Below are 23,694 nucleotides of genomic sequence, written 5' to 3'. Positions count from 1 at the left end.
TTCGGTTTCCCTTATTAGTCCAGGTTATGGTAATGTAATTGATGACTTATGCATGCATGCGCAGCTTCCACTATATTCTCCTAGAGATTAAGCTTGAGCCGGGAGTAGTAACCGTCTTAGACTCGAGACGAAAAGATCCCCAGGACTATGCGAACATGACTCAAATGCTCGAGAAGTAAGTTAAATCAATCATTATCCACCATATCAGCAACTTTGTTCATTTCCTGATATCAAGTAATTGTTTTCTTTGTCTGGCAGGGTTTGGAGGAAATTCACCTCAAAAGCTCCGGGACTGCCGAAGAAGCTGCAATTTAATCACCCGAAAGTAAGTACTATAGTAGCATGTTCCGCGCATCTCCTAGTGATTCAAGCGCTAGTTTCATCAATACCATTTAGCATGCTTGCTTATCAGTTTGATTGACCTCTATTTCTTGTAAAGTGGTTGTGGCAGGAACCCGGGAATAATTACTGTGGATACTACGTTTGCGAGTCCATCCGCTACACGACCTGTGAGCGGGGCTACACTGAAGAACAATATGAAGTGCGTAAGCAATAATATTCACAATTTTATTTTATTACCATCATTTGTGTTGAGTTTCATTTATTCATATATATATATGTATTGACCCCCTTCTTCAAATTAGATGTTTTGGAAGCGGGATGAACTCCTAGCAGAAGATCGTATGCGAGGAATTCAAGAGGAATTGGCGGCATTCTTCCTTGACCACGTGATCGCTGAAAACGGAGAATACTATGTGGACCCTGTGTTCCTACAATTTAATTAGGAGATTGTATTGTAAGAGATAATTATTGTATATATGTAGCCGGTAGTGTCGGATAGATATACGAGAACTTGTTGTTCGACCAATGTCTCAGAGAAGGAGAGGTGGTCAATATCACTTCTCTCTGTATGCATATGTTCATGACGATCTTTTGTTTCCTTCATTTGATTACTAGCTAGCGTGTCTACTCCTCTCCATACGTATATAGTACGTAGCGTCGACCAAGCACGGAGATAAGAGAGGACACTTCTCTCTATTAATTAGCTAGCTAACACAATATATGAAACACCTAAATTAACCCCCCAAAACCCCTAAACCACCCCCTTTCAAAAAAAACAAAAACCTCAGCTCCTGCCAGCTGCTGACGCGTGGATGCCTATTGGTCCCGGTTGGTGACACCAACCGGGACAAAAGGCCCTGCCTATTGGTCCCGGTTGGTGGCACCAACCGGGACCAAAGGCCCTCCTGCCTGGGCTCCCCGCACCGGCCATGTGGACGGCCTTTAGTCCCGGTTCGTGTAAGAACCGGGACTAAAGGGCTAGGGCATTGAAAACTGTCAGCGCTAACGTGATGGTTTTTTGAAAAAAAAAACGAAAGCTGGTGGTTTTCTGTTTTAGCGTCCCCAAATGTGGTGGTTTTTTGCAATTTACTCAAGGAGTGACATGGCTATACATAATAGAAAATTTCACTTTGATGCAGTCTTGTTCTGGGTAGACAATATAACTAAGAAGAAACCCTTTAGAAACATCAGTATTCTGAAGCAATCAGTAACCAATCCCTCCCAGTATTTCTGAAGGTTTCCAACTTAGGCAAGTTCCAAACGTCTGCCAAACTACGCCACATCATAGCTGAAAACAAACATCTGACGAAAGGGTGAAAATTATCCTCCGCTTCTACTCTGTTAGAATAAATCCAAGGCCACTGTCGATCATCCAAGGACCAAAGGAATCACACGAGCATGACACCGAGATTTATTAACGAGGTTCACCGATATGGATACATCCCCGGGGCCTGACTATGGGCACTCCTCCCCATGACACCGCTACAATACCGCACCCGGTCGCCCTGGACGCCGGCACATGCCGCCGGCTTCCTCTGCGTTCCAGTGCTATTGTGTTGGCATAGGTTACATCGTGTGTCTACCCCCGCTATATAAGAGAGGCCTAGGATACATGTGTCCTACTAGGACACGACTCCACATCCTATGTAAACACAATACAACTCATAGTCCAACTGTAACCTACCCTGTACACAATATTTGACACAACTCTAACAAACTCCACCTTGGCGAATATTCTCCACCACCTTGAATTCGTCCATGCGTCAAACTTCCATGTACATTGGACTTGAGCTTATCCCATGAGCACCGCTGCTACTCCAAAGACTCCATGTGACTCCACCTGCAACTTGTAGTCCCTTCTTTTCTTGACCACAGTCAACACTCGAGCAAAATTAAGTTCCTTGTTACTCTAGTTTGTGCTCCCAACTTCCAGAGTATCAGTCCAACGACATCACACACTGATCACTGGCCTGCGTGAAAGTGAACAACTCACATATTGGGTGTCACACATAAGAGTTACCTGAACTCAACATCACCGCTCCTTTCTTGACCGCCTGTCTGAAACTTGAAGAAATTTCACCATTGCTAATAGTCATCCCGAGTCAAATTCGCAGTTGTCTCACCACATGTATGACCACTAGAGCACTGGCCCGTCTCCATGTACCGTGCGTACCGCACGCCTCGCCGCTATTACCGCGTCGAGCCTCCGCTGTCCCGATCGAGTCTCAAGGGTCGTGAACTCACACCACTCAACCCCCACTGCAGAGTACCACCGATCATCACCGACCGATGATGAGTTTTACACTTCCATCAGACCACCGGGCTCCAGTCCAAATTACGTGTCCCTCGCTTTTCCCCGCTGAATAGGCTTCGACTCTCTAAGCTCTTACGCCGTAGCCCCTCAATCAGCTCCACCTTCAACATGACTTCATGGTGGTTGTACGTGCCACCCCGCGCCCCGTCGACTCCAAGCTCTCGTGTGCACCGTCTTGAATCAACCCCCCGCGCCATAGCCTTGTCGAAGCCACACAAGCCCTCTGGACCTGCGCCACGTGTTTCCACGCCCAGAAGTCGGTCACCATCAACATCACGCTCTTATGTCATCGTCGCCGATCCCACCACCGTCTTCTGTACCAACCGACTTGCGTCGATCCGTCAGACTATCTAGTCCAACCCAGCCGAACTTGTCCGACTGCATGACACGCTCCAGGCTCCCAAATCGTTTTCCAAGAATTTCCATCCGTCACATGATAATTCCATCTTAGCTGACATGACTTCCCGCAATGCCTTCAAGCATCCCCATTGTGCTAACAAATCTTTCACCCTTGTCTGCCATAACCCAAGGTTTTCAGTTCCGTGAACTTCTCCACCTCAAACCTGGTACCCGATGGCGCCATGGTTCTTTGTACGGCTGACCTTGCGAAAAATTATCCGAGCTTTGCACACGATGCCCCAAGTACACGAACAGAACCTCCCGTCTTCCGCGTACTACTAGCAATTCCAACCAAAAAATCCTTCTGGTCCTCACGTGTAGTAGCTCCTGTCTTGGCTCAACTTCCTCATGCTAGCGCTTGCTTCGCCTTGCCACAGCCCTTGCTTTCCAATGGATGCGTGTCACAGTTGATGGAATTTTCCCGATTGGATTTGTTTCTTCGGCCGATCTGATCAGCCTCCTTCCGCGTCGTACACGAGAGGCCGCTGCCTCCAGGGGCTCGGTCCCTATCGTTTTTTTAAAACATATCCAAGGTGTTGCACACGCCACGAGTCCTCCACGCATGCTTCAGCCTGCTCTTGAGCAGCACCAGCGTGAGATGTGCTCCTGGCCAGCTTCGGCCTTGCCCCCTGCTGCAGCCACATGGGTCGCACCTCCATGGGCCTCGCCTAGGCTTTCACTGTTGCACGCACCAGACGCAACCGATCCCACCAGCACTTACACGCGCCGCCTGATGCTCGCCCGGTCTATCCACCTGATCGATCGCCGCACATCCCCGCGCGCACGTGTGCCGCTGCACGCGCATACCAGCCGATCCGACGCCTTTTGCAACTCGTCGCCGCCGACACATCCATCAGTCGACTGCTCCTTCATCCTGTAGATCAACTTCAACGGCCTTTTCGAACCTTGCTCTGATACCACTTGTTAGAATAAATCCAAGGCCACTGTCGATCATCCGAGGACCAAAGCAATCACACGAGCACGACACCGAGATTTGTTAACGAGGTTCACCGATATGGCTACATCCCCAGGGCCTGACTATGGGCACTCCTCCCCATGACACCGCTACAATACCGCACTCGGTCGCCCTGGACGTCGGCACATGCCGCCGGCTTCCCCTGCGTTCCAGTGCTATTATGTTGGCATAGGTTACATCGTGTGTCTACCCCCGCTATATAAGAGAGGCCTAGGATACAAGTGTCCTACTAGGACACGACTCCACATCCTATGTAAACACAATACAACTCATAGTCCAACTGTAACCTATCTTGTACACAATATTTGACACAACTCTAACATACTCCACATATGGGGCATTGATTTGTTAGTTCTAGGTTCCTCTTGTGCTTGTTCCACCAAGTAGGTAGAGAATCATCACACAACCTCCAGGCAAACGTTTTACAAGTGGGTGGCACACAGCTCTTCCATATATTGTTCCAGATTAGCCTATTCCCACCAGGAGTCAAACTACAAGTAGCTGTCGAACTCCAACACTCCTCCATAGACATTCTGTAAGCGCTCTAGAGCCCCTTTTTTCAGGCGCCCGGGCGAGACAATCCTCCAAAAGAAACGGACGAAGCTTCAGAATTTCACTGATATCCAGCTGCATGAAGTACTGGTGCAGTACGTCCAACTTCCAATTACCAAAGTGGTCTATGAGCTCCGAGGACGAACCTCAACCTGCACATACTCTTTAGCGATACAAGCTTATATGAAAACGGTCTCTGGATCTAGGAATCTCTCCAGATACTGATACTTTGCCCATTATCCACCCTCCAAACTAATCCCCTTTTCAACAGATCCAAACCATATGAGATAGCTTGCCATGAATCCCATGATGATGAAGCATTGCCACTGAAAACAATATCCTCAAGACGGCCGTTGGGGTAATATTTGGCTTTGAAAACCTGTGCACACAGACTGTCCGGTCTCACAAGAAGTCTCCAAGCCTGTCGAACCAATAAAGCTTGACTGAAAGCATGAAAATACAGGAAGCCTAACCCTCCCTATAGTTTCAGTTTCTGAAGTTTTTCCCAAGACCGCCAATGTGTTTTCCGTTTACCTTCGGCATCACCCCTAATAATGTTTAACCATTTTTTTTAGTTTTTCACAAAGGGAGAAAGGAAGTTTTTAAAACTCCATAATGTAAGTCGGCAAAGCCTGCGCAACCGACTTAATAAGTGTGGAACAATGTATCGAAGCGTCTCAACCTCCAAACAGGAGGCCCGCAGGGTATATATATTGATTGGTTGGGGTGCACCTCCCAATAGCGCATACATATCGTAACAGAGGGGGATACAATCGAGAGATTACAGGAGAAGAGATAGAAAGATAAATGAGTACATTGTTAAGATATATCTATCTCTAACTACCTATGCGTGCTACACAAGATAATGTTTAACACTCCCCCTTAATCACAACTACACAAGTTGAGATTACGCTTAAACTCTTCAAAGCTTCTTGTAGAAAGTGCCTTTGTGAACCCATCTGCAATCTGATCTTTGGAAGGTATGAATCTGATCTCCAATTCTTTGTTTGCAACTCTTTCTCTGACAAAGTGAAAATCTATCTCGATGTGTTTAGTTCTTGCATGAAAAACAGGATTAGCAGAAAGATAGGTTGCACCAAGGTTGTCACACCAAATTATAGGCATCTGAGTGTGTGATACTCCAAGTTCTCTTAACAAATCTTGCACCCAAATAATTTCAGCTGTAGCATTAGCTAATGCTTTATACTCTGCCTCAGTACTGGACCTGGAAACAGTAGCTTGTTTCTTGGCACACCATGAAATCAAAGTAGGTCCATAAAAGATAGCAAATCCCCCTGTTGAGCGTCTATCATCCACACAACCAGCCCAATCCGCATCAGAAAAGGCACTGATGCGAAGAGAGGAGGATTTGTTTATAGCTAGACCAACGTGTGTTGTATTCTTTACATACCTCAAGATGCGCTTGGCAGCTGTCCAATGAGTTGTAGTAGGTGCATGCAAAAACTGGCAAACTTTATTAACTGCAAAGGAAATGTCAGGTCGAGTAAGAGTCAAGTACTGTGATGCTCCAACTATGCTCCTGTAACTGGTGCTATCTTCCTGATTCAAAAGTGCTCCTTCTGTCAAGGATAGCTGTTCTGAGCTGGACAAGGGAGTTGGAGAAGGTTTACAATTTTGCATACCAACTTTGCCTAACAGATCAGTCACATACTTTCCTTGTGATAAGTGAATGCCATGTTCAGTTTTCTTGACTTCTATGCCTAAGAAATAATGTAAGTCCCCCAGATCTTTTAAAGAAAAATATGCCCTAAGATCTTTTAACAGTGCTGTTATTGCTTCAGTAGATGAGCTAGTCACAATAATATCATCAACGTAAATGAGAACAAAAATTATGGTCTGAAACTTGTTGTAAATAAATAGAGAAGTGTCAGACTTGGATGGAAGAAACCCAAGCTTTTGCAATTTCATACTCAGCCGAGAGTACCATGCTCGAGGTGCTTGCTTGAGCCCATACAAAGCCTTGTCAAGTTTGCAGACATGAAACGACACATTTTTGTCCTCAAACCCAGGAGGTTGTTTCATGTAGACCTCCTCTTCCAGAACACCATGAAGAAACGCGTTCTATACGTCTAGCTGTCTGAGACTCCACCCCCTGAAAACAGCAACGGAGAGCACAAGACAAATAGAGGCAGCTTTGACAACAGGACTAAAAGTATCTTCATAGTCAATACCACAGCGCTGTTTAAATCCTTCTGCTACCAAACGTGCTTTGAACCGATCAATTGTACCATCTGACTTTCTCTTATTTCTATAGACCCATTTGCAATCAATTAAATTGATACCTTCGCGACGAGGAACTAGGTGCCACGTCTTATTGCGTTGCAAAGCAGAAAACTCATCCTCCATCGCTTGTTTCCAGCGTGAATCACCAAGAGCTTCATGCAGATTCTTGGGTTCACTAGATTCACCTGTCAAGCAAGTCAATCCATATTTTGCAATATTTTTGTAATTAATTCTGGAGGTAACCCCCTGTTGAAGTCGTGTTCGTGGAGGTGTAGGAGCGGCCACAGGGGAGTCAGCCGCAGGAGATCCGGGCGAGTGCAGCAGCAGATCCTCTGCAGCACGGGATCCCGAGGCTGATTCGGGAGCAGCGGCGCGCGATCCGACCGCGCTGGGGGAATCATGCGCCGGTCGGGCCTTGGGAGCAGGCCGGTCGGTTGGTGCAGGCCCGCGCCAATGAGGTGCGACTGGTGGAGTGGTGGTGGGCCTAGCGGCGCCTGGCGAGGGAGACGTGGCGCCCTCGGACCGGCCGGCCGAGCGCGCGCGTGAGAAGCCGGGCGGGGAGCCCGACATGAGCGGAGAGGCGAGCCCTGGCAGCGATCCTGCGGCTGATTCGCCAGCGACAGATTCGCCTGTCCCATCTGGCGCAGGCACCTGGGAGGATCCTGAAGCAGATCCACCGGGGGAATGCATGCACATGAAATATCGCCCTGTAGCTTGATTTTGTACACCATTTTCAGCACTGTTTGCACCATTGTGATCTGTAGTAACCTCTGAAATAGAATACTCAGGTAAACCATTAGGAGAGTTAGGCAAATCTTGATCATCACAATTATTTACTTCCCCACTACCACTATTTGTGAGATAAGGGGCTAAAAGAAGGATCTCTTTGCGAAGGAGAGCGCCGGCATTTGGATGAAGTTTAGCAAAAAGGAAACTGTGTTTCGTCAAAGACAACGTCGCGAGAAATATAGACACGACCAGTTGAGACATCTAGACACTTGACTCCCTTGTGTTGGGCACTATAACCCTGAAAAACACATTGTTTGGAACGAAACATGAGTTTTCTATTGTTATATGGACGAAGATTGGGCCAACATGCACAACCAAAAATACGAAGAGGAGCATAATCTGGTTTAGTGTGGAAAAGACGCTCAGTGGGTGTTTCATTCTTAATAACTCGGCTGGGTAGGATGTTAATAAGATGAACAGCAGTGAGATAGGCCTCGTCCCAAACCTTGAGGGGCATGGAAGCAGCCGCAAGTAGGGAGAGTCCTACTTCGATGATGTGTCTATGTTTCCGCTCTGCGAACCATTTTGCTGGTGTGCGTGGGGGCATGATACATGGTGAGAAATGCCTAACTTCTGAAAGAAAGAATTTAGCTTTTCATATTGGCCGCCCCAGTCAGACTGGACAGCGATGATCTTCCTATCAAACTTCCTTTCTACAAGAGCTTGGAAATTGAGGAAGACTTGAAACATATCAGACCTTTTCTTAAGAAGATAGATCCATGTATACTTGCTATAATCATCAATAAAGCTAACATAGTAGGCATGTTTCCCAACAGAGAGAGGAGCATGACCCCATACATCTGAAAATATGAGTTGTAATGGCTTAACAGAAATGCTAGTGGAAACAGGATATGGCAACTAATGGCTTTTTGCTCTTTCGCAAGAGTCACAAATAGTTTCAGAATTATGCTCCCAACAACCAGGAGTTTATTTTTACTAAGAATTTGTTTGACAATGGAAAAAGAAGGGTGGCCTAAATGGGCATGCCATCTCTCCAACGACAACTTGATGGCACTGCACACTTGCTTATTGAATCGGCTAACTTGAGGAATCAACGGGTACAGTCCATCCACGCATCTACCTCGATAGAGGATTTGCTTCGTGACCTGATCCTTGATCAAAAAGAAGAATTGGTGAAATTCTAAAAATACATGATTGTTAAGGGCAATGCGATGAATGGATAGGAGATTTTTTGATGAAGTGGGACAATGCAAAATATTATTCAGGTGGATATCTCTATGTGGGGAACGAATAATCGAATGACCAATATTGCTTATCTCCATACCTGTACCATCAGCGTTGTGAACTTGCTCATGACCATGATATTTCTCATGCATGGTGACCTTCTCGAGCTCATAGGTGATGTGGTCGGAGGCACCAGAATCGGCATACAAATTGGTATCTACTCCATATGACTTGTTGGCTGCTGCAGCAACTTTCTTTTTCTGTGAATTATCATCTGCATAGCGCCACTTGCATTGCTTTGCAATATGATTAGTTTTCTTGCAAATCTGACATTTTCCTTCATATTCATCATACCCTCTGAAGTTGTTCTTGTAGTTGTTCTGGCCTCCCCTGTTGTTGTTGTAGAAGGGGCGACCACCGTTGTTGAGTTGTGTTCTCCGCTGCCTCCGGAGTTGGAGTAGTGGCCACCATAGCCACCACCATGGTTGCCACCACCATCACCGTAGTGGCCGCCGCTACCACCACCGTGGGAGTTGGAGTAGTGGCCACCACCACCGCCGCCGTAGTGGGCGCCACCACCGCTGCCGTCATATCCACCGTGACGAGAACCACCGCCACCGCCACGGTAGCCTTTGGAAGGGCCACCCCGTCCGCGGGAAGCGACGTTGGCCGATGATTTGAAGGCTTGGCCGCCGGTGCCCTGGAACATCTCAACCCTCTGGTCGAAGGTAGATACCATGCCGAAGAGTTCTTCGACGGTGGTTGGCTCAGGACGCACATCCAAGGCGCTGATGATGGGCTGGTATTCCATGTCGAGCCCGGATATGATGTGAGACACGAGTTCGTCCTCATCTATGGGTTTCCCGGCCGCTGCAATCTCATCAGCAAGACCTCGCATATAGCCGAAGTATGCAGCAGCAGACTGGGTTCCCTTCTGAGCAGTGGTGAGGGAGATGCGGATGTGGTTGCAGCGGGAGCAGGATTGGGCAGAGAACATGTTGGCGAGGGCGGACCAGATGGCATGGGAGGTTTCAAGGGATGCTACTTGAACTAGGACTTCTTTTGAGAGATTGCGGAGAAGATAGGCAACGATCTGTTGATCTTGGATAAGCCAAGGCGCATAAGCAGGGTTCACAGCCACCTGATCTTTGTCCTCGGCGTTCTTGCTGGTGATGGTTTTGGGTGGTGCTTCTAGGGTTTTGTCAACGTACCCGAAAAGGCCCGCCCCCATGATCTGGGAACGAGCTTGAGCACGCCAGAGAACATAATTGGAACGGGTGAGGGGTTCGGAGACGTTGTTATTGAGGCCGGTGGAGACAACCAAGGTGGACGTCGACATTGTCGAGTTTGGAGGTGGAAGAAGGGTGGACGGGAGGGATACCTAGACGAAGGGGGAGAGGGTGGCTCTGTATACCATGTGGAACAATGTATCGAAGCGTCTCAACCTCCAAACAGGAGGCCCGCAGGGTATATATATTGATTGGTTGGGGCGCACCTCCCAATAGCGCATACATATCGTAACAGAGGGGGATACAATCGAGAGATTACAGGAGAAGAGATAGAAAGATAAATGAGTACATTGTTAAGATAAATCTATCTCTAACTACCTATGCATGCTACACAAGATAATGTTTAACAATAAGTACTTCCCTTGCTGGTTGAGATAGCAGATCATCATTCCATAAGAGCATGCACTTTGCTAATCTTGCTTGTGAAGTTCGAAATTGCCCACCTGACACACGTCCATCTGGGGTAGGCAAACCGAGATATTTCTCCTCGGAAATTTCCGAAGTAACATCCAAGACAGATCTGACATCATTCTGAACAGCAGTAGGACAAACATTACCAAAGAATATAGGGCATTTTGAAGGATTTATGAACTTTCCAGTGGCAAGTGCATATGAATGCAAAACTTCATGGACTCGAAGAGCCTGGTCATATTCAATCTTAAAAATAGCAATGTGCCAACATGGACATGAAAAGGATTACATTCTTGGCCAGTCTAGGACAACTGAGATATTCGTGGGTGAATCGAGATGCCAGACCACACATAGTCTTATCTGTCTAGACGTGAATCGAGATGCCAGACCACACATAGTCTCATCTGTCTAGACGGCCAATTGAGCTAAATAATGTGCCCAGGGCCGGCCCTGAGGGGGGGCAAGGGGGCGGCCGCCCCGGGCCCCCACTGTGGAGGGGCCCCCAATTATGTATTGCATTAGGCCTATAATTTCATGGGTGAAGTAAAAAAAAGATCATTAGGGCTGGCCCATAGCCCAAGTAGTAGCAGCTCTCGTGATGCAGCGTGACTTACATCGCCGTAACTCACGCATCTACTCACGGGGTCCACCCAGAAACCCACGCATGCATCGCCATCATGTACGCAGCAGCCGCCGCCTTTGCTCCTCCTCCTCACGCCCAGATTATGACAGATGAACCAAAGCTTGCTCAAGGAGGAAGCCCAGATCTCAAGGGACGGAGCGACGGGTGCGCGCCGGAGATCAGCGGCGGACCGGAGCTGTTGTGTGTCGTCTGTAGAGGTGAGTATTGCCGGCCGGTCGACATCGTCAGTTCTTCAGTTTAATATTGATGTTCATGTGGTGGTCCTGGTATAGATCTCATCATCAAATAGATCAAGGGAAGAACCAGGTTCTGGATGCTGCTCATGGCGGTTGGTTATATATGAGCTGAGCAATGACGGCACAATCTGGTAATTATCTCTTAATTTAATCATTTGCACAACTCGCTAGGTGGGAGTAACTTTGCAATATCGCAGCACCACAGATTTGTTGTTTAAAAATATGAAGGTATTTAATTTTTGAATATAAGAAAGAATATTTTTCACATCAGCTGCATGGATTTTGCTCCTCTATTTAATTTCCCAGATATTCTAATTTGTACTAATAGTCTTGCCATAGTCATTCCAAGAACTAAAAATGTGAATCCAACTATGCATTTTGGATGCAAATTCTTTAGGACTATTCTAGAGTTTTTTGTCGTTCCGGTACCTAAAATAATATACTCCTACAGTTGTAGTTCAAGCATGACATAAACATGAGTTTGCATCACGTATCGTTTTCTACTTTCTTCATAGTCTATTATTTTGATGCTTTAGTTAAGGGCCCCCGGATTTTAGTTTCGCCCCGGGCCCCCAAAATCTCAGGACCGGCCCTGAATGTGCCACTATACCGACTATCTCTGATCATCTTGTGCTCTGGCTTGCACTTTTTGCATTGGACAGTTCACAACCATAATTGAGTCCACCTTGGTCTTCAAAGTCTACTATTTGTGCCAATGTCGAGTAGTCAGGAGGAAAATGAACTTGCAACATGTTCTAGACAAAAATATCTTTTTTCTAGAGAAAACTTTTCAATGTTTCCAAAGAATAAATAAATGCCAACATTGTTGATTAAAAATTGTTCTGCCAGCGCTAAAATAAATATTTTATCCATCTAGTTCGACAAAATTGCTCATGTATCCAAGTTAAAGATATATACATCTTGTTTTTGTAATCTACTCCCTCCGTCCCATAATATAAGAGCGTTTTTTACACTAGTGTAGTGTCAAAAACGCTCTTATATTATGGGACGGAGGGAGTAACAACTAATGCAGAGTTGCTCCTTTCCAAATTTTAAAAACTAGCATTTTTTTGTTTAGAAAATGTTATGGAAACTAGAACCATCCAGAAATGATAAAAAAAAGAAGAGAAAGTCAACCTTATGTGCCGTGGTGTGGGCCGATTTTGTGCACGTAGAGCCAACATCCAAAGAATGGGTGTACAATGTCGCCTAAAATCCCTTCCTTTACTCAAATTTCCTCATTTAATTGATGTATATTGGTCTATATACGTGAACTATACATGGTATTTAAGATGTTTGCCAAAATAATGGGTGTACACTTGTACACCCAAATCCCAGTGTAACTCCGCCCATGGCGCCAACTGGCCGTGTTTGTTTGCCCATATTTGGTCAATGTTGCATATATATATTGTATTTGTTTGTATACCTTGTACTGCCAATAACAGAATATGCCATCATACAAAATACTACGACCAGAATATAACACTACCAGCCAAAACTACGCTTTACACCAGGCGCTTACGTACCACGAAAAGGACGCCTTCCAAATATCGCCTGCGGCACCGTGGATACGGAGACTCTCGGTGTCCGAGTGACAGGTGCGCTCACGCAACGGAAGCACAAGGCTGCAAGCAACAAACCTCCAACGAAAGCTACACCTCATTTCTCTACTCGCATTCGTACACCGTCGCGATCTCAACCACCGTCTCCACGGATTTGTTTACGCGATCTCTACGATCGCTGTCGAAACTGCCGGCCCCGGCCACCTCCGTCGCGGGCCGGCCATGGACAGCAGCCGCCACGACCACGCGCTCCCTTCCTTGTTCTCGCGGGTCAAACGGCATGCGTATATAAGATCCTGTCCATGGCCGCGGTCGATTGGAGGTTGCACCGTTCGTTTGTTAGAGCTCATAGCTATAGATAGTTCCTTGCACGGCGGCGAGAGGATTAGCTAGGACCGCGGCGAGAGGATGAGGATTTCGAGGCCGTACTCGGGGGTGTCCAGAAGCGGGGCGACGGCGAGGACGGGGCCGCACGCACTGCCGCTGGCGCGGATCAAGAAGATCATGAAGCGGTCGGCGGGGGACGGCAGCGGCGGCGACGGCGCCGGGGCCAGGATGATCTCGGGCGAGGCGCCCGTGGTGTTCTCCAGGGCGTGCGAGCTGTTCGTCGCCGAGCTGACGCAAGCCGCCTGGGCCGCCACGCTCGAGGGCCGGCGCCGGACCGTGCACGCCGAGGACGTCGCCGCCGCCGTCAGGGACACCGACCTCTTCGACTTCCTCGTCGACGTCGTCAAGCCCAGGCCAGGTGACGATAGCGTCGGTGACGGAGTCGGCCTCGCGCCGGCCGCCGGTGCCCACGGCGGCGCGCTCGACTAGAAACTTGTCGGTGCAATGCATGCATGCATGCGTGCGCGCTCGTCGTGGCTTGTGGAATCAAACTGTGCCGCCATTAATTGCACTAATTCCGTTCATGTTGCTTTTACCTGCTCTGCTGCTGCCAATACAAAGCCGAATGACGCAGCGGTGCAACTAGCACGATTTGATTAACTTGTACACACTGGTACTTGTATTTCTACATTTGTCGTTCCATTTCTACTGCTGTTAAGAAATATTTGAAGATCTTTTTTTAGCATCATATTTGAACTTATTTGTGTACAAGGATGTTTCTATACCTTTTATGCGAAAGGTTTTCGTTGATTACAAGCTATTGGAGAGCTTCATGACATTTTTCTATGATGTAACCAAATGAGTTTTCTGTGACAATTTGTGTGTAATGTCCAACCCATTACCAACGAAAAGGTAAAGCTATTCTGTCCTTGCCTCTCTAGGATATGCAAGTCAAACAGGCTGCGACATCAACTAAATAAATAGGCTGCAATATGACAAAAATACTAGAATGAGTGCACCCATTTTTCCAAAACATATATTTGTAAAATTTGAATAATCCCGGAAAAACTCACACACACAAGAAGCAATGGAACAAATACACGACTTTGGGGGCTAAGGTATCACGAAACCACAACTCTAGGAGATTTTAAGAAGAACCGCAACTCTAAGACTAACCGGTAACAAAAACCCAAAATCTCCAGTTGAACACAAATCTGACGACCAAGCCCCACCAGTCATAGACACAAAGTAGTGAAGAGTTGATTTTTAGCCTGAGCTCACATTAGAGTCGGCTTGAGCTAAGTCGACTAGACATGAGCCGTACCGAGCTGAACTCAAAATGGACTTGCATAGATGTTTTATTAATCGGCTGAAGATTTTCCAAATTGATCGTTTAAGATGTTTTGAATTACTTTATATTTTAAAGTTTCTGGAAATCTTTGAATTTTTGAAGAAAAATTGGCTAAATCTTACATTTTTTCAAATTTAAACTGGCTGAAAATTTCCCGTATTCATCATTCAATATGTTTAGAATTACGAGAACTATTTCAGTTTTTCCCAAAAAAGGAATTTTGGCCACATATATAGAAAAATTATGCAAACTTTGAATTTTTAGCCCATTTTATGATTTTAAGATTTCTTCATGCTTTAATTTTATACTCCATCCGTTCCTAGATATAGGATGTATAGTTTTTGGCACGGAAATTAAAGAACGCACGTGGAGGGAAAATTTCACAAGTTTTGAGTGAGATTAGACATGACTAATTGACATGAGAAAATAGAGGAGCTTACATGATACAAGGAAATGTAATCAAATCCCTAAAAAAAATATCCAAACGAGTGGTGCAACGCAATACAGCTTATATTTCGGACTTTTTCTCAAAAATCTATACACCTTATATCAAGGAACGGAGGGAGTATAAGTTAGCTGACGTTGGCTCTGCTAAAGCCGGCCTCTTTTTCGTAAAATAATATGAGCCAAAATGAGAATCATTTTGATTGAAGATATAACATTCTCCTATAAAATGGATACGCGAGTTAACATATGTTTAGTAGAAGTCGGCTACTCCATCCATCTAATAATGTAAAACGTTAATACATCCAATATGTGACCCAATATACTTACACATTGGATGTAATAACGTCTTGCATGGGCAAAGGGGGTATTATACTATTATTATCCACAATAAATAAATAAACTATGATTTGGAGAATATATATTTCTTTAACATTGAATCTTTGATGGAAACGTTTTCACCTTCTTGGAAATTTATAGACCTTTTTCATGATGTAACCAAACAAGCTTTGATCCATGACATGTCATGGCTCCACAATATGAGTCAGTTCATACCCTGCAAAAAAAATTCAGTCAGTTCAGAATACGCTTGTCAAATGTATTCTCATGGTTTTCAGAAAATATCAACATTTGCGAAAACATATAATGCGGGTCAGTATATCTTCTTAGAATGGCACAAAAAAATACAGATTTTTGTGGAAATTGAAATTTTAAATGACATCCTCAAATGCCATGTCAAATTGTCAAATGTGCCTAACAGACTACACTATCACTCTGAGAAAAACACATTTTATTTTATATCCCTAATAAGAAACACTAGTACACCAAAGATCTTGGCGTCGGCGGCAATGAGCCTCCTGGAAGCCCGCCTCCCGGCCGTCGCCAAGAACTGCACCCGCCGGCAGCTCGACCAGATCCATGGCCTCCTCCTCACCTCCTCCCTCCACCGTCTCCCGGGCCTGCCCGCCCTCCTCGTCCGCCGCGCCACCGACGTCGGCGACATGGCCCACGCCGACCTGCTCTTCTCCTCGTTCCTCCGGTCGGGGGCGCCGCACGACGCCGCTCTTTACAACGCCATGATCCGCGGGTGCTCGTACCACGGCCCCCACGAGCGCGCGCTGGAGCTGTTCGACGAGATGCCGCGCCGGGGCCTGGTGGCCGACGGATTCACCTACCCGTACGTCCTGGACGCGTGCGCGCGGCTCCGGGCGCGGCCGCGCGGCGAGGGCGTCCACGGCCGGGTCCTGAAGGAGGGGCTCGACCACGTGCCGGCCGTCGGGAGCTCGCTGCTCGCGTTCTACGTCTCCGGCGGCGGCGGCTCGCTGGGCGACGCGCGGAGGCTGTTCGACGGATTGCGCGTCAGGTCCGTGGGCCTGTCGAACCACATGATGGCGGAGTACGCCAAGGCCGGGGACGCCGGCTCCGCGCGGGAGCTCTTCGACGCGATGCCGGCCAGGGACGCCGTGTCGTGGAACTCGATGCTCGCCGTGCACGTCAGGTCGGGCGACGTCGCGGCGGCGAAGGAGCTCTTCGCGGAGATGCCGGAGAGGGACGTCGTGTCGTGGACGACGATGCTGAGGGCGCTGTCCGTGGCGGGCGACTTCGCCGGCATGAGGAGCCTGTTCGGCCAGATGCCGGAGAGGAACCTGGTGTCCTGGAACTGCGTGCTCTCGAGCTACACCCGGCACGGCAGGTTCTCGCAGGCCCTCCGCCTCTTCCCATGGATGCTGCTCGAAGGCCACACGCCCAACAGCTTCACCGTCGTGTCGCTCCTCTCGGCCTGCGAGCACCTCCGGAAGCTCCGGATGGGCCGGTGGGTGCACGCCAACCTGGTGACGCCGGCGCTGCAGGCCCACGCCGCCGTCGGGACGGCGCTGGTGGAGATGTACGCCATGTGCGGCGACGTAGCCCGTGCGCTCGTCATCTTCACCAAGATGCGCAGCAAGGACGTGTTCGCCTGGAACGTGATGATCAGGGGCCTGGCGGTGCACGGGCGGGCCGGCGACGCGCTCAGGCTGTTCGACCTCATGAAGCGGCAGGGCTTCCGGCCCGACCGCTTCACCTTCATGGGCGTGCTGCTGGCGTGCAGCCACGGGGGGCTCGTCGACGAAGGGCGCCGGGCGTTCGACGCGATGCAGAGGGAGCACGGCGTCCGCCCCTCGCCGGAGCACTACGGCTGCCTGGTCGACCTGCTCTGCCGCGGCGGCGATGTCGACGGGGCGGTGGGAGTGGTGCGCGCGATGCCTTGCCGGCCGGACCAGGGGGTCTGGAGGGCGCTGCTCGGCGGGTGCGGCGTTCGGGCCGGCCTCGGGTCGGCCGAGGTCGCGGCGACGGCGACGGTTGGCTGGTCGGAGGATGGCGAGCGTGCGCCGTTGAGCGATCTCTTCAAGATAAGCAAGTAGATATGCGAACGTAATTCAGACGCCGCTGACTGACTTATCCGGGCTCGCGTGTTACCATGGCTGTCGACGAGGCGCCACCGCGGTAAAGAACCCCACCATTGCCTACCGGGTCGCCTCTATCTGCGCCATGATCGACGAGCACGACGCCACCAAGACGCCCATTAGCGCTAGACGATGCCCATGGAAGTTGGAAGAGGTGGAAAAGGAGACAAATCCTCTAAATTAGCCATGTCGCTCCCACCAACCATGCTCTGCAGATTATTATGGGCTATGTCAGTTTTCATGATGTAGCATAGATTAATGAAAATAAATCTGTTGATTGGGTGTTATGGACAAGAGGCTTTTCAGGTATGCTCGGTTCAATTGACTGCACATGTTGACAAATGGAAGAACTGTCCCAAAGGTTTATGCCGGATGTACCAACATCACACCACAGAGGACACCATCATACTCGAAGCAGTGGCCAACATGGTGTACTACCTTGTCACTGATATCTATCCTCAGTGACGGCGTTTGTGAAGACCATATCTGATCCCCATGGCAACAAACAAAGCCACTTTACAACAATACTATAAGTAACTAGGAAGGATGTGAAGTGGGCATTCCGAGTGCTCCAAACTCATTGGGGAATTGTCCGTTGAGTTGCAGTGATGTGGGAATCGAAGATTTTGTGGCAACCAATGACATGTGTCATTTTGCACAATGTAATTGTCGATGATGCGGATGAAGGGGCAGCCCGAACCCAAGATTTTTTAGAAGTCTGGAGACCAGTTCACATCCCAGAACAAGATGTAGATCAGATTCAAAATTTCTGCAAATGCATGAGAATCTTCGAGATCAACAGATGCATGTGTAACTACCCAATAATCTTGTGAGCATATATGGACCCACAATGAAAATCAAAGAGCTTAATGTTTGAATTATGCCATCAAAATAAATTTTATGTTTAAACCATGTACATGTGATATTCATGTGTATGGTAGATATAGTGTATGACAGATATGCATGGATTTGAGGATTTTGACATGAGGAGTCTGGCCGTTCAGCAGGACATATGAGTAGCCGTCCGACAGGTCACGCCCGCAGACACTTAGAGGGCGGTTTTGCCAAGCCCGGCTATAGATGCTCCAGGGCCGGATTAGCACAAAGTTGCCGGCTGGTGTCACTCGATCTCTGTGATCTGGCGTTGTGGCATGTGAGATCAAAAGGAGGAAAATAAAAGTATATAGTGATAATACAGACATAGACAAGCCAGCAACTGTAAAATGCATAGCGTCAGTGACGAAGAACCGATGCACCGTAGTTACTACAGGAGACCATAGCAATCATACAGACATACGTACATTGCTACATACGTACGTACGTACACACACATGAACAGATTAGCGCGCCGGAGCAACAACCGATTACCATCCAAATAATAATACACCACGTATCTAACCAGCCTGAGCTTCATTAACAGCACGCATCGCCAAATAAAAGGCAGTCGGAATGAGCATCTAGTTTATGAAAATTGGCGACTAAATAAGGAGTCATGCTAAGTTGATCAGCATCTAGTTTGGTGCTTCGCCCAAGATCGATCTCAATACATCTTACTGGACTAATCTTCACATCTCATCACCACCCTTGATTACGAGCTCACCATGTTGAACTGGAACCTGGACAGCTGCTGCGGGATGGTGGAAATCACTGGCCCATACCGCTGCATCCACATAGAGAACAAAATTCAGACTATTTCATAGGAAGCATCATGCAATAACAAAATTTAAACTGCACATGGAAATATGCAAAGCACTGTAAAAAAAGGAGACTCCGCACGGTCGTATGAACCTACTAAAAACTGCAGGTTTCAAGGATCCTATTCGTATCACCTATCTAAAGAGTAAAGATCCATATGGACATGTAACAACTAAGCCACTATTGACGGCACCAAAAAGGACTTTTATTGCAGGTTTTTAACTAGACAGGACAGGGTACTTTCTCAGTCAAATATAGATGGAAAGTAGAACAAAAATAGTGAAGCAAAACAAATTGCTTGTAGTGATATACATCTTTGTGAAGAAAAAAGTATTATCACTGGGGCCCTTTTTTAGTGTGTGCTTGGTTGGAGGTATGTAATGGAATGGTTCCAGATATTCGTACCATCCTGGTGTTTGGTTGTGAGCACTCAGCAAATCAGAATGAAAATAAGATGGTCCCTCAAACAGGAATGTTCGCCCAGATTCACAAAATGTTGGTAACGCAAAGTCGGTCTAAACGACCAATCCCTTGCTGCATTCGTTCCTCACGTGGTCTCTATCTCACACTGTAAACAAAAAAGAAAACCCTATCTCTTGTCCATCTCTGTGGCGGCACACACATCTTGGTGGTTGTAAATGGGAGGCAAGATAGCAATCCTCGCTGGGTGGTATAGAAGCAGTGGGACAGCACTCCTTTTGGAGTGCTGGGCAGCTGCTGGGTTGGAGCTGCTGTGGGCAAGATGCTGGGCGTAGCAGCTGATGGGACTCGGCATCTGCTAGGAGCCTAGGAAGTGACCAGAACCGTGAGCAGAGGAAGGAGCGGAGGTGGGCTTCCGAAGAGCAAGGGAATAGCATGGAAATGGCGAGACAAATGAAGCTCAAGGTATGCATGCAAAAACAAAATCCTAGCTAGTTAATTGTTCAGGTATCTGTTGGATTTGGAGGCACATTCCAGAGTTAATTGTTGTTACATTGCTCACCTCTGTGAGATTATATTTTACAGTTCTATATGTTGAAAACAGTAGATTATTCAAACGTGCATGTACATTACAATTATTTCTTTAATTTGTCTAACTAGTTGGTTTGGGTGACTAGGTATGTCATGAAGAACTTTGGATGACTAGCTTTTGTGAAGCCTTACTTATGGACTTCGTATGGTTGCATGGACTATTGTATAGAACGGTTATTGGTACAGCATAAATCGGTGATTCATACTTTTAAAATTCGTCACAAAGTGTGTTATGTCTGATGTCTATATTTGTCATGCGTGTGCATGCTTATTATTAATTGTTTGTGCTGAAAATACAAATGAAATGCTGCTGAAAATTCAAAGGAGCTATTGGTGAAATTTACACGTATGCAAGAGGCAACATTACCCTTCATATCAAGAAGGGACTCAAACTATATTCATTCCATGCATCCCTCCAACAAACCACAGAATGGAATCATCCCATTCAATAATGACATTCCCTCAACCAAACAAAATCTGGAATGATCATATTTTTCGTTCCAAACACCTAGAATTAACCATTCCATCCTACTTGGTTCCCAACCAAACACAACCTGAAGGCATATATTTGAGGGATGGGTACAGTGCTTCCAAACAGCATTAAAAGTTAAGTTTCACCATAAGAGGAGTGCTGCTTACCTGAACATTGTCATATAGTTCAAACAGTGGAACAGCAAGTAGCTTCAAGTTCCTTGGAACAGCGAAATACTCCCTTTCAGTTAGGTGAACAATGAAAAGCTTCTTGCACTCCTGTTAATCAAATTGGTCATTTCCATTCCTGAATCCCAAATCCTAATAATAGATGGTTACAAGATAAACTCAAGAGTGTACCTTGGGCTTTGTTATATGTGGAGGGCAGTAAGGATACATCACGGTTTCAAAGTTTGGCCTCCACCATTCAGCAACACACTCACCAACCTGAAAATAACAAGCATATTAGAACTTTATCTCAATGGATACAGTTTACAGATCTATCATTTACATGCATCTCACCACAACAAAGTCAGCATGGTAATTAACAAAACTGGAGCCTAAAGTTACGGTAAGCAGAAGCTAGGACAGGAAAGTTCTCCCTGATTCCACATACTTCATATTTTGGTAAATACATCAAAACCATTACAGAGACATTCACTCAAAAGTCAGAACCTTGTTGTACAAACATCATGGTTTTTGAGTCGCTGTATAGTCGCCGACTAATCGCCAAGTCGTTTTCCAAAAATCAGGGCGACTCGCGACTATACAGCGACTTATGGCGACTATACAGCGACTTTCGTCGACTATACGCTGAGCCGCAGGGCTCGCGGCGACTCGCCAAGTCGCGACTCAAAAACCTTGACAAACATGTCAACGCAAAGAAGATAACATGCACCAGTATGACAGTATGCAGTTAACACTGGAAACTGTGTTAACGATTTTCTGTAATTAACACACACGGTCATGTTCCAATTTAGGTGCAGCCGCAATACAGCCCATAATTGCATGACTGAAACTATAACAACCATGTTATGTGAACAGGTTATGGGGCGCTGAAATGGAAGTTCAGTTTTTCTTTCTTTCTAGATGCAGATAACCTTCTGTACTACTGGGTTAACTATGATCCAGCAAGGTACAAAGTGACCAGATACAAGTTGAAGGCCCCCCAAAAAAAAGTAATGAGATATGGTCATTCACCATTAACAAAAATAAAACTGAATTCATCTTGGTTCATTACCTGCCAGTTAGGTGGAAAGGAAGGTGAGTTAACTGCAAGCTTGCTGCACAGCTTCCTTTTCAGGCCCTCAATTTCTGCAGGATTCCAGTCACATGAGTGAACAGCCAAAGACTCATGATGGTACCAAATAAGAGAGATATGATAGAAAAGTTGAGCAACCAAAAACTCACCACTTTCTCCAGGCTTCAACCGTCCACCAGGAAGTTTGCAAAATGTGTTTCCAATTTGCAACAACAGTATGTGGGGGTGGTTGTGCTCTTGCACCTATATAAGACAATCCAAGTGAATATTTCAATTTATTTGACAAATTACTACAGCCATAGCCCACTGTAACTGCAGGAATTTTGCTGACAACTGGATGTTTCAGGCACAAGAATGTAAATAACAGTAACTATGAGATGGATGAATACAAACATACCAATAGGATTGCTTCAACACTTGTTCGCATTCCTTCTTTCATGTAGCTGTCATTTGCACAAGTAATTAGTAGGTTAACTGATGATCCATTTGACAGAATAAGGTTACACAACATACTTAGCAGAGTAGCCAAGTGTTCAGGGAGTACTTAGGAGACAACATACAATGTACATAAATCTAGCAACCGGTTGAAGAAACAGCAAAAAAATCTATATGGGCTCCCTTTATGAATTATGATAGATATTAGCTTGACATTCCAGGCTAGTACTCCAGCAAATTATCATGTACAACTATTCGCTACATAATGCTCCATAATAGTTACCAGTTACTTCCTTACAAGAAAGGGATCTGCCAAGCACTATGCTCAAAAGCTAGAGCTGCCAGTAAGATCTATTGATTGTTATTGTAGTTCCCTTGCAACACACATCCAGTACAGGCACTACACAGAGGCACAAAGCACCTGAAGCGAAGGTATTACTTGAATAGATTGCTCGGCATTACTTAAAGTCAACACCTTAAGTTTAAAGCCGTTCCACTAACGAAATTTCACGTGTTGACATACAGATGCAAAAAACAGTAGATTCATGGACAGTCATAAAGCAACTTCGACGGTACCTAAATAAGGGCCAAAATAAGGCGTTCTCAGATTTTGACTAAAATATGCAAGGAAGTGGTACTGACGAGGGAGGCCTTCGACCCAACGAAAAAAACGCAAATGATGTGAGCTCTAGGGTTTAGGGTTTCCGGGAGAACAAGAAAGAGGGCCAGGGGCATGTGACATGTCTGAATCAAGGAGGCGGGGGAGGGGAACGGAGGGGAGGCGCTCTTACTTGACTTTCATGCGAGCAAGGCGGTCGGCGACGGAGGTGTCCTTCTCCATCTTGGCCTCCTTGGTGCCGAACGTGTAGTTGGCGAGCGGGTACACGTTCACCACCGGCGAGGACGGAGCGCCCACCATCTCTTCCTCCGCTTTTGCTTCGCCGGGCGCTGGCTCTTTCTTCCCGGGATCCGGTGGTTGCCGGCGGTGGCGGCGGGGGAGGAGAGGTGGTGCGGGCTTTTTATTTGGTGAGGTTCGGGGCCGTTCTTGGCAGTGGGGGTTTGTGGGGGTGGGTTGGGCGTCTCTCGAGTCTCGATCGCGGGCTCGCGGCTTTGACCAAGGCACATATGGGCCTTGTGACTTTTTTTCTTTTTCTTTGAAACTGGGTGGGCCTGTAATTTTGCAGCAAAGACCAAGAGTAGGAACCCCTAAAAAAAAAAACAAGAGTAAGGAAAAAAAAAGATACTACTACTACCATGGGACACACTTTGCTAGCAATATACTTGTCTCACCCTAGAGTAAAAGAACATACTTG

The 23,694-nt window shown here is 46.8% G+C and overlaps 3 protein-coding genes across 3 annotated transcripts; 2 read left to right on the top strand and 1 right to left on the bottom strand.

Moving 5' to 3' along the window:
- Positions 1-12,381: 12,381 nt before the first annotated feature.
- On the top strand, positions 12,382-14,003 carry LOC109735680 (nuclear transcription factor Y subunit C-3-like). Its single transcript, XM_020294889.4, has one exon. The coding sequence runs from the start codon at positions 13,351-13,353 to the stop codon at positions 13,756-13,758; it is 408 nt and encodes a 135-aa protein (XP_020150478.1). The 5' UTR covers positions 12,382-13,350; the 3' UTR covers positions 13,759-14,003.
- A 1,909-nt stretch (positions 14,004-15,912) lies between these two features.
- Positions 15,913-17,466, top strand: LOC109735674 (pentatricopeptide repeat-containing protein At3g29230). Its single transcript, XM_020294882.1, has one exon. It carries the CDS (start codon positions 15,913-15,915, stop codon positions 17,464-17,466), a length of 1,554 nt encoding a protein of 517 aa, XP_020150471.1.
- A 1,249-nt stretch (positions 17,467-18,715) lies between these two features.
- LOC109735678 (pre-mRNA cleavage factor Im 25 kDa subunit 2) lies at positions 18,716-23,456 on the bottom strand. The gene is made up of 7 exons (XM_020294887.4): positions 23,173-23,456; positions 22,344-22,389; positions 22,096-22,189; positions 21,926-21,999; positions 21,046-21,132; positions 20,854-20,964; positions 18,716-19,168 (listed from the first exon to the last, which is right to left on the bottom strand). The coding sequence occupies exons 1-7, from the start codon at positions 23,298-23,300 to the stop codon at positions 19,097-19,099; spliced, it is 612 nt and encodes a 203-aa protein (XP_020150476.1). The 5' UTR covers positions 23,301-23,456; the 3' UTR covers positions 18,716-19,096.
- Between the last annotated feature and the right edge of the window lie 238 nt (positions 23,457-23,694).

The sequence above is a fragment of the Aegilops tauschii genome, chromosome 1 (genome assembly GCF_002575655.3).
Source record: "Aegilops tauschii subsp. strangulata cultivar AL8/78 chromosome 1, Aet v6.0, whole genome shotgun sequence".
Lineage (NCBI taxonomy): Eukaryota > Viridiplantae > Streptophyta > Magnoliopsida > Poales > Poaceae > Aegilops > Aegilops tauschii.
The sequence above is the reverse complement of the archived record's forward strand: the minus strand, read 5'-3'. Positions and strand labels throughout refer to the sequence as shown.

Coding starts and splice junctions, on each gene's coding strand:
- LOC109735674 (XM_020294882.1), top strand. CDS start 15,913: ATGAGCCTCCTGGAAGCCCGCCTCCCGGCCGTCGCCAAGAACTGCACC.
- LOC109735680 (XM_020294889.4), top strand. CDS start 13,351: ATGAGGATTTCGAGGCCGTACTCGGGGGTGTCCAGAAGCGGGGCGACG.
- LOC109735678 (XM_020294887.4), bottom strand. CDS start 23,300: ATGGTGGGCGCTCCGTCCTCGCCGGTGGTGAACGTGTACCCGCTCGCC. Junction 20,965..21,045: donor CACATATAACAAAGCCCAAG/GTACACTCTTGA, acceptor TTTGATTAACAG/GAGTGCAAGAAGCTTTTCAT. Junction 19,169..20,853: donor AACTATATGACAATGTTCAG/GTAAGCAGCACT, acceptor ATGTGGATGCAG/CGGTATGGGCCAGTGATTTC.